At 38.2% G+C, this 15,545-nt stretch overlaps 1 protein-coding gene across 1 annotated transcript; it reads right to left on the bottom strand.

Moving 5' to 3' along the window:
* Positions 1-4,356: 4,356 nt before the first annotated feature.
* Vom1r108 (vomeronasal 1 receptor 108) lies at positions 4,357-5,277 on the bottom strand. Its single transcript, NM_001408828.1, has one exon. It carries the CDS (start codon positions 5,275-5,277, stop codon positions 4,357-4,359), a length of 921 nt encoding a protein of 306 aa, NP_001395757.1.
* Between the last annotated feature and the right edge of the window lie 10,268 nt (positions 5,278-15,545).

Here is a 15,545-nt window from a genome sequence, read left to right as displayed (position 1 = left end):
ATTTTTGTTGTTAGAGGTGGAATTATGTTTGTGTGACTATCTTCTTTTGGGGTTTTTTTTGCAGGAAGATTTACTTTTTTACTTTTTCTAGGGTATAGTTTCCCTCTTGTGTTGGAGTTTTCCATATATTATCTTTTGTGCTGGATATGTGGAAAGATATTGTGCAAATTTTCTTTTGTCGTGGAATATTTTAGTTTCTTCATCTATGGTAACTGAAATTTTTCCTGGATATAATAGCTGGTCTTGCATTTGTGTGTTTTAGTGTCTATATCATATCTGCCCAGGATCTTTTGGCTTTCATAGTCTCTGGTGAGAAATCTGGTCTAATTCTTATAGGTCTGCCTTTATATGTCACAACCTTTTACCCTTACTGCTTTTAATATTCTTTCTTTGTCTTGTGCTTTTGGTGTTTTGACTATTATGTGATGGGAGTAATTTCTTTTCTGGTCCTATCTATTTGGATTTCTTTATGATTCTTGTATATTCATAGGTATTTCTTTCTTTAGATTAGGGAAATTTTCATCTTTAATTTTGCTGAAGGTATTTACTGGCCCTTTATATTGGGAATATTCATTTTCTTCTATACCTGTCCTTAGGTTTCATCCTCTCATTGTGTCCTGGATTTTCTTGATGTTTTGAGTAAGGAGCTTCTGTTGTTTTGAATTTTCTTTGAATATTGTTTAAATGTTTTCTATGATATCTTCTGCCCCTGAGATTCTCTCTTCTATCTCTGGTATTCTTGTGGTAATTTTTCCATGCATGACTCCTGATCACTCTCCTAGGTTTTCTATCTCCAGGGTTTTCTCCCTTTATGTTTTCTTTATTGTTTCTATTTCCACTTTTAAATCCTGGATGATTTTGTTTAATTCTTTTACCTGTTTGATTGTGTTTTCCTATAATTCGTTAAGGAACTTTTGTGTTTCTTCTTTAAGGGCTTCTACTTGTTCTCCTGTATTTCTTTAAGGGAGTTACTTATGTCCTTCTTATCATCATCATCAAGTGTCTTTGATGATGTCTATCATCAACATGAGATGTGATTTTTAAATCCAAATCTTGCTTTTCCAGTGTTTTTAGATATCTAGTATTTGGTATGGTGAAAGAATTGGGTTTTGATGATGCCAAGTAGTCTTGTTTTCTGTTGCTTAGGTTCCTGTGCTTGCTTCTTGCCATCTGTTTATCTCTGATGTTAGCTGGTCTTGCTGTCTCTGCAGCTTGTTCCTCCTTTGGGACTCTGAGCCTGTGAGCCTGTGAGCCTGTGAGCCTGTGAGCCTGTGAGACTGTGAGCCTGTGAGCCTGTGAGCCTGTGAGCCTGTGAGCCTGTGAGCCTGTTAGCCTGTTAGCCTGTGAGCCTGTGAGCCTGTGAGCCTGTGAGCCTGTGAGCCTGTGAGCCTGTAAGCCTGTGAGCCTTTGAACTTTTGGAGTGAGAATGCTCCTGGCAGACTAGCTCTCTGTAGGCAGGTTTTGTGTCCTAGGTCTGTGGGAAAACTCTGAGCAAAGATTGAGACTGGAAGGGCCTGTCTCAGGCCACCCTGTGGGCTCATGAGCCCTGTGTTCTCCTGGTGGGTCTCTCCTGTGGCTTAGAGTTAGCAGGCTCCTGGCAGGCCAGCTTTCTGTGGGCAGGTTTTGTCTGAGGGCTCCCACTTTTCTTTATTTGTTCTCCAGTTGAGAGACATCTAGTTTTTTTTCCAGTTTCTGGCTAGTATGAATAAAACTTCTATGAATGTAGTTGATCAAGCAAGAGTCTTTGTGGTATGGTGGGGCATCTTTCGTATATATGCCCATGAGTGGTATAGCTGTGTATTCCAGATAGACTGATTCAAAATATTCTGAGAAGCAGCCATATTGATCCCAACATATTCTTGTACAAGTGCCATACAGCCCAAGTGCCTATACAAGACCGCACTACAACCAACATTGGAGGAGTGTTCCCTTGTTGGACATCCTTGCCAGCATTACCTATCACTTGTGGTTTTGATTATAGCCTTTCTGACAGGTATAAACTGAAAATTCAAAGTAATTTTTGTTCGCATTTTCCTGCTGCCTGTGGCTGAGGGTATTAGGGTATTGAAATAAAATTTAAATGCTTCTTATTCTGTTGAGATTTCTTTTTGTGTTTTGTTCATTGAAACTTGATGTTGTTTTGGAAAAGTCAGTCATGACAGTCTTATGTGTCACGTGATAACAGGACTCATCACTTGCAGATTTCACCCCACCATTTCTCAGTCTGTGACACTGATGAAGGCTCCTTGGTCTTTTCAGTAATAATGTGAGGATAAAATATGCCATCTAGTGAAAATTCAAGGTGTTATTGCTATGTCTCTGTTTTCCGTAAAACTTAATTTTATGTCTGATCATAGAGAGTCTCAGATTACAGCATCTCCTACTATGGGTGCTATACCAACTTTTCTGTGTAGGCATCACCTGCTGCTCTACCTAATTTTGCAAATAGGGTCCAAGCTATATGTCTAAGTATGGAAAGAGGATGAGAAGCCTTCAATTGTGTAACTGAATATGAGTGGATCTTACTGGCTCGATCTTTAGACACCAAAATGGCTAGAAACATTGCTTTACTGTGAATCATATGATTTTCACATATGATTTAAGTCCTGCCCACCATTCTGGGAATGATTTCTCTCGTTTAAAGTCAGAAATGTTCTTACATTGTTTTTTCATTTTCATTTTTCATTAGCAGTAATTGTTCATTTGGTTTTGTTTTGCAATCTAAATTTCTTGGTTACTTCTATTCCTATTATAGTCTCTGATTATTAGGCATTCAAGAAAATTTTAGTATTTAGAAAGTGCAGTTTTTCACCAATATAAAAATTGTTTTAAATTTTTTTCAGTGATAGGCCTTAGATGTCCAATGTGTACTCCCATTTGAATAGTTGGAGCCTGAGTCTCAAGGTGATTTCCTAGAAGCAAAATGAGAGCTGATCCACAAGCCAGGGGATCAGATTCAAGGGCTGGGAGAGTTGCTGAATGAGAAATGCTTTTCCTGATATTGGCATAGTTCCTTGAATAGATTTTCCAGGTGTTTTACAGCCACCGTTTCTCTTTCCTTCTCTTTACCTCTTGTTTGGCAGTACTATAGCCATATGAGGAGCACAAAGACCCGACCAATTGAACATTTTTATCTTTCATTTCATAATACATGCTGTCATGGTTAATATGGGAAGAAATAGGGATGCTGACCATAGTGACATTTGAGATGATGGCCAGGATTCTCCACATTTCATCACTGTTCCTTGCTTTGGTGACCTGTCAGACAACAGGAGGCTGGTGGGTATTTTTTTTTTGTCTTCATTTTCCCTGTGTCTTAGTTGCTACAATAACAGGGGCATTTGATCCCCTACAGTGTACCTGGTAACTGAGTGACAGCTATTTGAATACCGGCAACTGGCCTGTTTGTGTTTAAGGTATTTTCTCTTTTCACTAACTATATGAATTTAGTTAGGATTTTTGCAACCTCATTAGCATTTAGGCCACAGGAGAACCCCCAGAAAGAAATCAGAGTTGGTAGAAAGCATTCTTAGTAAATAGTGTGGTTGTTATCTTTTCTTTTCAATAAAGGTCCCCCAAAATGTTGAAATACCTTTAAATAAATATGAATGACCGGCCACTTTCATTTCCCCCCTAGTAACTACTAAGGTGCCTTGTTTATTTCAATGACTTGCATACATTTTTGTTACAATGACAATGACTTTTTACCTACACACACAATTTCATTATATTCACATTATTTTGTGGCCCTTCTCTTTTAAATACAATTATGGTTTAAATTACAGATATATGCATTCTGTAGTATTTAACTTTATTTAAGTGCAAATTTTAAAATAAACTTTATTCTTATGGGAAAAGGTGGGGCTTGAAAGAATCCTTGGTACTGAAGAGCACTGACTGCTCTTCCAGCAGCCCCTGGTATTATTTCAATCACTCACTGGTGGCTAAAAACTACTTGAAGAACTAGTCCTAAGTGGTACAATGGCTTTTCTAAGCTGTGTGGTCATTTCATGCATGTGGTACAGACATGCATTCAAGAAAAACATCCATTCTGAGCAACAAAAAATGTCTGTTCTCCTATATGTATTTTTCTTAAGTTTACCTTTACTTTGACTTATACCACATGACATTTTGTTTAATATGATAATCACATATATTTGAAAATTGCTTAGTATTTGATATCAAATTCTGTAAAAAAATGCTGTGATAAAATTTCTATTCCACATAATGATGGAGTCACTTCCAGGAGGTTTGATGTTTTCAAATTACAGTCTTAACATTTTACAACAATTCAAACAATACACTAATATATAAGAAGAGATTGACCACAAGATTTTATGTCATACATGGAGGAAGCTATGGCTTACCAAAGCAGGGTAAAAATGGACTGGAAATAGTGTTCATATTGCTGATGATAACAAAGGGGCAAAATATGGGAAAGCATATTTCTACGAATGTAATTACACTTACCCCCCATAGCATTGGATATTTGGAGTAGGTTGTAAAGATGACCACTATGGAGGAGAATGAGTAAGAAAGGACAAATGTGCACATTAGAATGAGGATAGTTTGTGTGGCTCTGTCCTCAGGAGAGTCTTTTATAAGGTGCTGAGCACTGTGGATATGTTTGACTTGTCTCTTATGTCTGTAGAGAATACTAACCATGGAGACACTTGAGCAGGCCATGAGACCCAGACACACAGCATCAGAGAAGCACAGTAATAACACATAAACTGCAGTTGCCATATTGCCTGAAGCAATCCATGAGCAGTATCCATAACTCATCATGTTAGTTACATTTTTGTTGTAAATGGGGCCTGACACTCTTGTTGGAGTCAAGATGTTTAGAAAGAGTTGCACAAGCCAACTGACTGAGCAGCAGGAACCAATGTACTTGGTGGTTCTGTGCTTAAGTGTCAAACACTTGGAGTTGCTCTGGTTGATAGTGATTGCCTGGAAGCAACTGAGTAGGCACATTGCATAAAGGGACATTCCCCTTGTTATTCGGCATATATACACAATCAATTTACATCCAATATCATCCAGAAAATACTTAAATCCACAATCTGACATGGCCCGTGGAATGCCTCTTGAGATGATAGACAAAGAGTTGGCAAAAGTCAAGTGCTTTAAAATCAGGTCTTTGGGCATTAAGTGTTTTCTAGTGAACATCAAAAAGATGTAATGAAATAATATTGAGGAATTGCCAAGCATTCCCAATGTAATCTGGGAGAAGAGAAAAATTCCCATTGCAAAGTGTCCAGATGCCATTCTCATTCCTTTTAAAAAAGTAAATAAATTTATTATGGTCAACAGACCACATAAATATTTGTCAGTGTGTATTGTTCATGGTGATAATAATATATTTATCACTTTTTCATGTTTATAGGACTTTCTTACTGAAGACTAATATCTGAAACATTGTTCTTTATTAAGGTATTATCTAATATTTAAAGGGAAATTATTATAAATGTTTACTGAGGAAGAATGTATTTACTAGACAAGAGATCACATGTCCATTAACATAGTAATCAAGAGATACAGAAAATCAAACACATGAATTTGAGGCTAAGCTGTTCTACAGAGTTAGTCCAGGATATCCACCTGAGAGTGGAGCCAGAAATGGCTGAAAAAAAAAGCAAACCAAAACAAAACAGGAAAACAGTTCTACAGGAGTGCTGACACAGAGGCCTACAGAAAGGTTAAGTCATTGTCAGAAACAGCAAGATAAGCTAACACCAAAGACGACCTTATGGCAAGAGACAAGCACAGGAACTTATGCAACAGAAATTAAGGCTACATGGCATTATCAGTGAAAATACTGGATATCCAAACACACTGAAAAAACAAGATTTTGATTTAAAATCACATATTTTGATAATGATGGAGGACTTTAGGAAGGACATAAATAACTCTCTTAATGAAATGCAGGACAACTCAAGTAAACAAGTAGAAGCCCTTAAAGAGGAAACACAAAAATCCCTGAAAGAATTACAGGAAAACAATACCAAACAGGTGAAGGAATTGAACAAAACTGTCCAGGATTTAAAAATGGAAATAGAAACGATAAAGAAAGCAAAAAGGGAGACAATCCTGGAGATAGAAAACCTAAGGATGAGATAAGAAGTCATAGATGCAAGCATCACCAACGGAATACAAGAGATAGAAGAGAGATTCTCAGGGGCAGAAATACCATAGAAAACATAGACACAATCGTCAAAGATAACGTAAAATGCAAAAAGCTCCTAACTCAGAACATCTAGGAAATCCAGGACACAATGAGAAGATCAAACCTAAGGATACTAGGTATAGAAGAGAGCGAAGACTCCCAATTTAAGGGCTAGTTAATATCTTCAACAAAATTATTTAAAAACAAAAAACTTCCCTAACCTAAAGAGATGCCCATAAACATACAAGAAGCCTACAGAACTCCAAATAGATTGAACCAGAAGAGAAATTCCTCCCATCACATAATAGTCAAAAAACTAAATGCACACACAAAAAAGAAAGGATATTAAAAGCAGTAAGGGAAAAAGGTCAAGTGACATATAGAGGCAGACCTATAAGAATTACAACAGACCTCTGACCAAAGTCTATGAAAGCCAGAGATCTTGGGCAGACGTCATACAGACCCTAAGAGAACACAAATGCCAGCCCAGGCTACTATATCCACAAAAACTCTCAATTAACATAGATGGAGAAACCAAGATATTCCATGAATTAACAAAATTTACACAATATCTTCCCACAAATCCAGCTCTAAAAAAGATAATAGATGGAAAACTCCAACACGTGATGGAAACTACCCCTTACAAAAAGCAAGAAAGTAGTCTAATTTCAACTAACCCAATAGAAGATAGCCACACAAACATAATTCCACCTCTAACAACAAAAATAACAGGAAGCAACAATCACTATTCCTTAAAATCTCTCAACATCAATGGACTCAATTCCCCAATAAAAAGACATAGACTAACAGAATGGATATGTAAAGAGGCCCAGCATTTTCCTGCATACAGGAAACATACCTCAGAGATAAACAGAGTCACTACTTCAGAGTAAAGGGCTGGAAAACAACTTTCCAAGCGAATAGCCCAAAGAAACAAGCTGGAGTTGTCATTCTAATATCGAATGAAGTTGACTTTCAACCAAAAGTCATCAAAAAAGATAAGGAAGGACACTTCATATTCATGAAAGGAAAAATCCACAAAGATGAACTCTCAATCCTAAATATCTATGTTCCAAATGCAAGGGCACCTACATTCAAACCTTACTAAAACTCAAACCACACATTTCACCTCACACAATAATAGTAGGAGATTTCAACACCCCACTCTCATCAATGGACAGGTCATAGAAACAGAAATTAAACACAGACTTATTACAACTAACAGAAGTATTGAACCAAATGGATTTAACACATATTTAAAGAACATTCCACCCCAAAACCAAATGATATCCCTTCTTCTCAGCACCTCACGGTACCTTCTCCAAAACTGACCATATAATCAGTCACAAAACAGGCCTCAACAGATACAGTAAGATAGAAATAATCCCATGCATCCTATCAGATCACCGCGGACTAAGGTTGGTCTTCAATAACAAAAATAATGACAGAAAGCCCACATATTGGAAGTTGAACACTCTACTCAATGACAACTTGGTTAAGGAAGAAATAAAGAAAAAAATTAAAGACTTCATAGAATTTAATGAAAATGAAGATACAACATACCCAAACTTATGGGACGCAATGAAAGCAGTGTTAAGAGGAAAACTCAGCTCTGAGTGCCTGCAAAAGGAAACAGGAGAGAACATATGTCCACAGCTTGACAGCACACATAAAACCTCTAGAACAAAAAGAAACAAATACATCTAAGAAAAGTAGAAGGCAGGAAATAATCAAACTCAAGGATGAAATAAAAAAAAATCAACCAAGTAGAAACAAAGAATCAACAAAACAAGGAGCTGGTTCTTTGAGAAAGTCAACAGGATAGATAACTAAGGAGTTAGACTAACCAGAGGTCACAGAGAGTGTGTCCAAATTAACAAAAACAGAAATGAATAGGGAGATATAACAACAGAATTTGAGGAAATTTAAAAAAAATAATCAGAACACACTATAAAAGCCTATATTCAATAAAACTGGGAAATCTGGAGGAAATGAACAATTTTCTAGAGGTATACCAGGTACCAAAGTTAAATCAGGAACAAATAAACCATCTAAAAAAACCCATAACACCTAAAGAAAAAGAAGCAGTTAATAAAAGGCTCTCAACTAAAACAAGCCTAGGACCAGATGAGTTTAGTGCAGAATTCTACCAGACCTTGATATAAGACCTCATACCAATACTGTCCAAACTATTCCACACAATAAAAACAGATGGAATGCTACCAAATTCCTTCTATAAAGCCACAATTACTCTTAAACCTAAACCACACAAAGATCTAACAAAAAAGACAACTTCAGAGAATTTCCCTTATGAATATCGACACAACAATACTCAATAAAATTCTTGCAAATGGAATCCAAGATCACATCAAAACCTTCATCCAACATGATCTAGTAGGCCTCATCCCAGGGTTGCAGGGATGGTTCAATATGCAGAAAACCATCAATATAATCCACTATATAGACAAACTCAGAAATAAAAACCACATGATCATTACATTAGATGCTGAGAAAGCATGTGACAAAATTCAACACCCCTTCATGATAAAAGTCCAGGAAAGATCAGGAAGTCAAGGCCCATACCTAAATATAGTAAAAGCAATATACAGCAAACCAATAGCTGCCATCAAACTAAATGGAGAGAAACTTGAAACAATCCTACTAAAATCAGGGACTAGAAAAGGCTGCCCACTCTCTCCCTACTTATTCAATATAGTTCTTGAAGTTCCAGCCAGAGCAATCAGACAACAAAAGGAGATCATAAGGAAACAAATTGGAAAAGAAGAAGTCAAAACATCACTATTTGCAGATGATATGATAGTATATATATATATATATATATATATATATATATATTTTTTTTTTTTTTTTTTTTTTTTTGGAGCCGAGGACCGAACCCAGGGCCTTGAGCATGCTCTACCACTGAGCTAGATCCCCAGCAGTATATTTAAGTGACCCTAAAAGTTCCACAAAAGAACTACTAAACCTGGCAAACACTTTCAGCAAATTGTCTGGGTATAAAATTAACTCAAACAAATCAGTAGCTTTTCTCTATTCAAATGATAAACAGGCTGAGAAAGAAATTAGGAAAATGACACCCTTCACAATAGTCCCAAATAATGTAAAATATCTTGGTGCAACTTTAACAAAGCAAGTGAAAGATCTGCATGAAAAGAACTTCACATCTCTAAAGAAGAAAATTGAAGATCTCAGAAGATGGAAAGACCTCCCATGCTCATGGATTGGCAGGATTAATATAATAAAAATGGCCATTTTGCCAAAAGCAGTCTACAGACTCAATGCATGCACCATCAAAACACCAAATCAATTCTTTATATTGATAGAAAAAGTAATTTGCAAATTCGTCTGGAATAGCAACACAAAAAAACAAAAACAAAAACAAAAACAAAAACCAACCCCCCCCCCCCAAAAAAAACAAGATAGCGAAAACTGTACTCAACAATAAAAGAACTTCTGCAGGAATCACCATCCCTGACCTGAGGTAGTATTACAGAGAAATAGTGATAAAAACTGTATGATATTGGTACAGAGACAGATAGGCAGATCATTGGAATAGAATTGAAGACCCAGAAATGAACCCACACAGCTATGGTCACTTGATCTTTGACAACGGAGCTAAAACCATCCAATGGGGAAAAGATAGCATTTTCAACAAATGGTGCTGGTTCAATTAGAGGTCAGCATGTAGAAGAATGAAAATCAAACCATTCTTATCTCCCTCTACAAACTTAAGTCCAAGTGGTTCAAGGACCTCCACATCAAACCAGATACACTCAAACTAATAGAAAAAAAGTGTGAAAGTGTCTCGAACATGAGGGCACTGGGGAAAATTTCTTGAAAAAAAAAACACCAATGACTTATGCTCTAAGATCAAATGGGACCTCATAAAACTGCCACGCTTTTCTTTTTTTTTTATTTTTTTTTATTTTATTTTATTTTTTTTTTATTATCTTGAGTATTTCTTATATACATTTCAAGTGTTATTCCCTTTCCCGGTTTCCGGACAGACATCACCCTCCCCCCTCCCCTTCCTTGTGGGTGTTCCCCTCCCAAACCTCCCCCCATTGCCACCCTCCCCGCATAGTCTAGTTCACTGGGGGTTCAGTCTTAGCAGGACCCAGGGCTTCCCCTTCCACTGGTGCTCTTACTAGGATATTCATTGCTACCTATGGGGACAGAGTCCAGGGTCAGTCCATGTATAGTCTTTAGGTAGTGGCTTAGTCCCTGGAAGCTCTGGTTGCTTGACATTGTTGTACTTTTGGGGTCTTGAGCACCTTCAAGCTCTTCCAGTTCTTTCTCTGATTCCTTCAACGGGGGACCTATTCTCAGTTCAGTGGTTTGCTGCTGGCATTCGCCTCTGTATTTGCTGTATTCTGGCTGTGTCTCTCAGGAGCGATCTACATCCGGCTCCTGTCGGTCTGCACTTCTTTGCTTCATCCATCTTGTCTAATTGGGTGGCTGTATATGTATGGGCCACCTGTGGGGCAGGCTCTGAATGGGTGTTCCTTCAGTCTCTGTTTTAATCTTTGCCTCTCCCTTCCCTGCCAAGGGTATTCTTTTTCCTCATTTAAAGAAGGAGTGAAGCATTCACATTTTGATCATCCGTCTTGAGTTTCCTTTGTTCTAGGGATCTAGGGTAATTCAAGCATTTGGGCTAATAGCCACTTATCAATGAGTGCATACCATGTATGTCTTTCTGTGAGTGGGTTAGCTCACTCAGGATGATATTTTCCAGTTCCAACCATTTGCCTACGAATTTCATAAACTCGTTGTTTTTGATAGCTGAGTAATATTCCATTGTGTAGATGTACCACATTTTCTGTATCCATTCCTCTGTTGAAGGGCATCTGGGTTCTTTCCAGTTTCTGGCTATTATAAATAAGGCTGCGATGAACATAGTGGAGCACGTGTCTCTTTTATATGTTGAGGCATCTTTTGGGTATATGCCCAAGAGAGGTATGGCTGGATCCTCAGGCAGTTCAATGTCCAATTTTCTGAGGAACCTCCAGACTGATTTCCAGAATGGTTTTACCAGTCTGCAATCCCACCAACAATGGAGGAGTGTTCCTCTTTCTCCACATCCTCGCCAGCATCTGCTGTCACCTGAGTTTTTGATCTTAGCCATTCTCACTGGGGTGAGGTGAAATCTCAGGGTTGTTTTGATTTGCATTTCCCTTATGACTAAAGATGTTGAACATTTCTTTAGGTGTTTCTCAGCCATTCGGCATTCCTCAGCTGTGAATTCTTTGTTCAGCTCTGAACCCCATTTTTTAATAGGGTTATTTGTTTCCCTGCGGTCTAACTTCTTGAGTTCTTTGTATATTTTGGATATAAGGCCTCTATCTGTTATAGGATTGGTAAAGATCTTTTCCCAATTTGTTGGTTGTCGTTTTGTCCTAACCACAGTGTCCTTTGCCTTACAGAAGCTTTGCAGTTTTATGAGATCCCATTTGTCGATTCTTGATCTTAGAGCATAAGCCATTGGTGTTTTGTTCAGGAAATTTTTTCCAGTGCCCATGTGTTCCAGATGCTTCCCTAGTTTTTCTTCTATTAGTGTGAGTGTGTCTGGTTTGATGTGGAGGTCCTTGATCCACTTGGACTTAAGCTTTGTACAGGGTGATAAGCATGGATCGATCTGCATTCTTCTACATGTTGCCCTCCAGTTGAACCAGCACCATTTGCTGAAAATGCTATCTTTTTTCCATTGGATGGTTTTGGCTCCTTTGTCAAAAATCAAGTGACCATAGGTGTGTGGGTTCATTTCTGGGTCTTCAATTCTATTCCATTGGTCTATCTGTCTGTCTCTGTACCAATACCATGCAGTTTTTATCACTATTGCTCTGTAATACTGCTTGAGTTCAGGGATAGTGATTCCCCCTGAAGTCCTCTTATTGTTGAGGATAGCTTTAGCTATCCTGGGTTTTTTGTTATTCCAGATGAATTTGCAAATTGTTCTGTCTAACTCTTTGAAGAATTGGATTGGTATTTTGATGGGGATTGCATTGAATCTGTAGATTGCTTTTGGTAAAATGGCCATTTTTACTATATTAATCCTGCCAATCCATGAGCATGGGAGATCTTTCCATCTTCTGAGGTCTTCTTGAATTTCTTTCCTCAGTGTCTTGAAGTTCTTATTGTACAGATCTTTTACTTGCTTGGTTAAAGTCACACCGAGGTACTTTATATTATTTGGGTCTATTATGAAGGGTGTCGTTTCCCTAATTTCTTTCTCGGCTTGTTTCTCTTTTGTATAGAGGAAGGCAACTGATTTATTTGAGTTAATTTTATACCCAGCCACTTTGCTGAAGTTGTTTATCAGCTTTAGTAGTTCTCTGGTGGAACTTTTGGGATCACTTAAATATACTATCATGTTGTCTGCAAATAGTGATATTTTGACCTCTTCTTTTCCGATCTGTATCCCCTTGATCTCCTTTTGTTGTCTGATTGCTCTGGCTAGAACTTCAAGAACTATATTGAATAAGTAGGGAGAGAGTGGGCAGCCTTGTCTAGTCCCTGATTTTAGTGGGATTGCTTCAAGTTTCTCTCCATTTAGTTTAATGTTAGCAACTGGTTTGCTGTATATGGCTTTTACTATGTTTAGGTATGGGCCTTGAATACCTATTCTTTCCAGGACTTTTATCATGAAGGGGTGTTGAATTTTGTCAAATGCTTTCTCAGCATCTAATGAAATGATCATGCTGCCACGCTTTTCTAAGGCAAAATATACTGTCATTAGGACAAACGGACAACCAACAGATTGGGAAAAGGTCTTTACCAACCATACATCTGATAGAAGGCTAATAACCAAAATATACAAAGAACTCAGGAAGTTAGACTCCAGAGAGCAAATACCACTAATAAAAAATGGGGTACAGAGCTATCCAAAAATTTCTCAACTGTGGAATATCGAACGGCTGAGAAGCACCTAAAGAAATGTTCAACATCCTTAGTCATCAGCAAAATGCAAATCAAAACAAGCCTGAGATTCTACGTTATACCAGTCAGAATGGCTAAGATAAAAAACTCAGGTGACAGCAGGGTCTGGCGATGGTGTGGAGAAAGAGGAACACTCCTCCATTGTTGGTGGGATTACAAACTGGTACTACCACTCTGGAAATCAGTCTGGAGGTTCCTCAGAAAACTGGACCTTGCACTACCTGAGGACCCAGCTATACCTATCCTGGGCATATACCCAAAAGATGCCCCAACATATAACAAAGACACATGCTCCACTATGTTCATAGCAACCTTTTTATAATAGCCAGAAATTGGAAAGAACTCATATGCCCTTCCACAGAGGAATGGATTAAAAAAATGGTACATCTACACAATGGAGTACTACTCAGCAATCAAAAAGAATGACTTCTTCAAATTCATAGGCAAATGGAAAGAACTAGAAAATATCATCCCGAGTGAGGTAAATCAATCATAAAAAAACACACATGGTTTGCACTCATTGTTAAGTGGATATTAGCCCCAAAACTCAAATTATCCAAGACGCAATCCACAGACCACAGGAAGCTCAAGAAGATGGATGAGCAAAATGTGGTTGCTTCCACTCCTTCTTAGACGAGGAAACAAAAATATCCATAAGAGGGATTATGGAGCAGAGACTGAAGTAATGACCATTCAGAGCCTGCCACACATATGATATATAATATATATATATATATATATGTATATATATATATCTCCACCAAAACTAGATAAAATCTGTGAAGCTAAGAAATGCATGCTGAATGGGACCATATGTAGATCTCTCCTGAGAGACACAACCAGGGCATGTCAAATACAGTGGTAAATACTAGCAGCAAACCACTGAAATGAGAACAGGACCCCTTTTGGGGGAATTAGAGGAAGGATTGAAAGAGCTGAAGGGGCTTGCAACCCCATAAGAACAACAATGCCAACCAACCAGAGCGTCCAAGGACTAAACCACTACTGAAAGACTATAAATGGATTGACCAAGGGCTCTAACTGCATACGTAGCAGAAAATAGCCTCGGTGGGGCACCAGTGGAAGGGAAAGCCCTTATTCCTATCAAGGTTGTACCCCCAATGCAGCTTAATATCTGGGGAAGGTCCGAAGGGGGGGTGGATGGGAGGGGACACCTTATGGGGGAGGGGGAAAGAATAGGGAGCTTATGGACAGGAAATGGGGAAAGATAATAACATTCGAAATGTAAATGAGGAAATTTATCCAATAAACCCGCACACACAAATAGTAATAAAATGTTCAGGATATATAAATGATAACTTATATTAATAACGTATGTTTTTAATTATATGTACTGTGAGTGTCTGCATGTAAACATGAGTGCTGACATGGCCCAGACTTTGGGATATGCTATAGCTGAATTTTTAGTTGGTTGTGACCAACTGATAGGAATTAGAAATTGAACCGAAATCCAAAGTAATAGCAGGATGCATTCTTAACCATTCGCTCTTCTCTCTATCCTCCAAAGAATATTCAAAAGTGAATTTGAATAAAAACTAAAATATAAAACAAATGAGCAATGGGTCCTGTTTTGGCTAAATCTATTATTAACAGTTTGGACAGCCAACATGTATATAAAGTGAGGGTCAACATAAAAAATTAAGGAAATACATTGAGGACATGCAAATCAAAGTTGTGATGAGAGATCTTCAAGTCCAGAGTTAACAGGTATTAATTAAAACAAATTAAGATAAATAATAGCAGGGATGAAAGCCGCAGAGCCTGGGGTGAAATAAGAGCCCTTGTACAGACTGTAAAGAAAAGTTAATGGGGAACAAAACAATCATAGCAGGAAATACAGGGTCTATGAATGGAGCAGAGACTGAAGGAAAAGCCACCCAGAGACAACCCCACCTGGGGATCCATCCCATACGCAGCCACCAAAGCCAGTCACTATTGCTGATGCCAAGAAGTGCTTGCTGACAGGATCCTGATATGGATATCTCCTGAGAGGCCCTGTCAGAGCCCTACTGATACAGATTTATGGAGTAAAGGAGTTAGAGAAAGGACTGAAAGAGGTGAGGGGTTTGCAACCCCATAGGAACAACAATAATATCAGCCAACCAAATACCCCAGGGTTCCCAAGGACTAAATGACAAAACAAAGAGTACACCTGGGGGGACCTATGGCTCCAACTGCATATGTAGCATCGGATAGCACTGTCTGGCATGAATAGGAGGAGAAGCCCTTGGTCCTGCGAAGGCTCTTTTTCTGATTGTAGGGGAATTCCAGGGTGTTGTGGTGGGAATGTGTGGGTGGGACGGTGAGCCTCCTCATAGAGGCAGGGTGAAGGGAGATGGGAGAGGGGCAAACATTTGAAATATAAATACATAAACTATCCGAATTAAAAAAAAAAGAA

This window comes from Rattus norvegicus, chromosome 7, assembly GCF_036323735.1.
Source record: "Rattus norvegicus strain BN/NHsdMcwi chromosome 7, GRCr8, whole genome shotgun sequence".
NCBI lineage: Eukaryota > Metazoa > Chordata > Mammalia > Rodentia > Muridae > Rattus > Rattus norvegicus.
The sequence above is the reverse complement of the archived record's forward strand: the minus strand, read 5'-3'. Positions and strand labels throughout refer to the sequence as shown.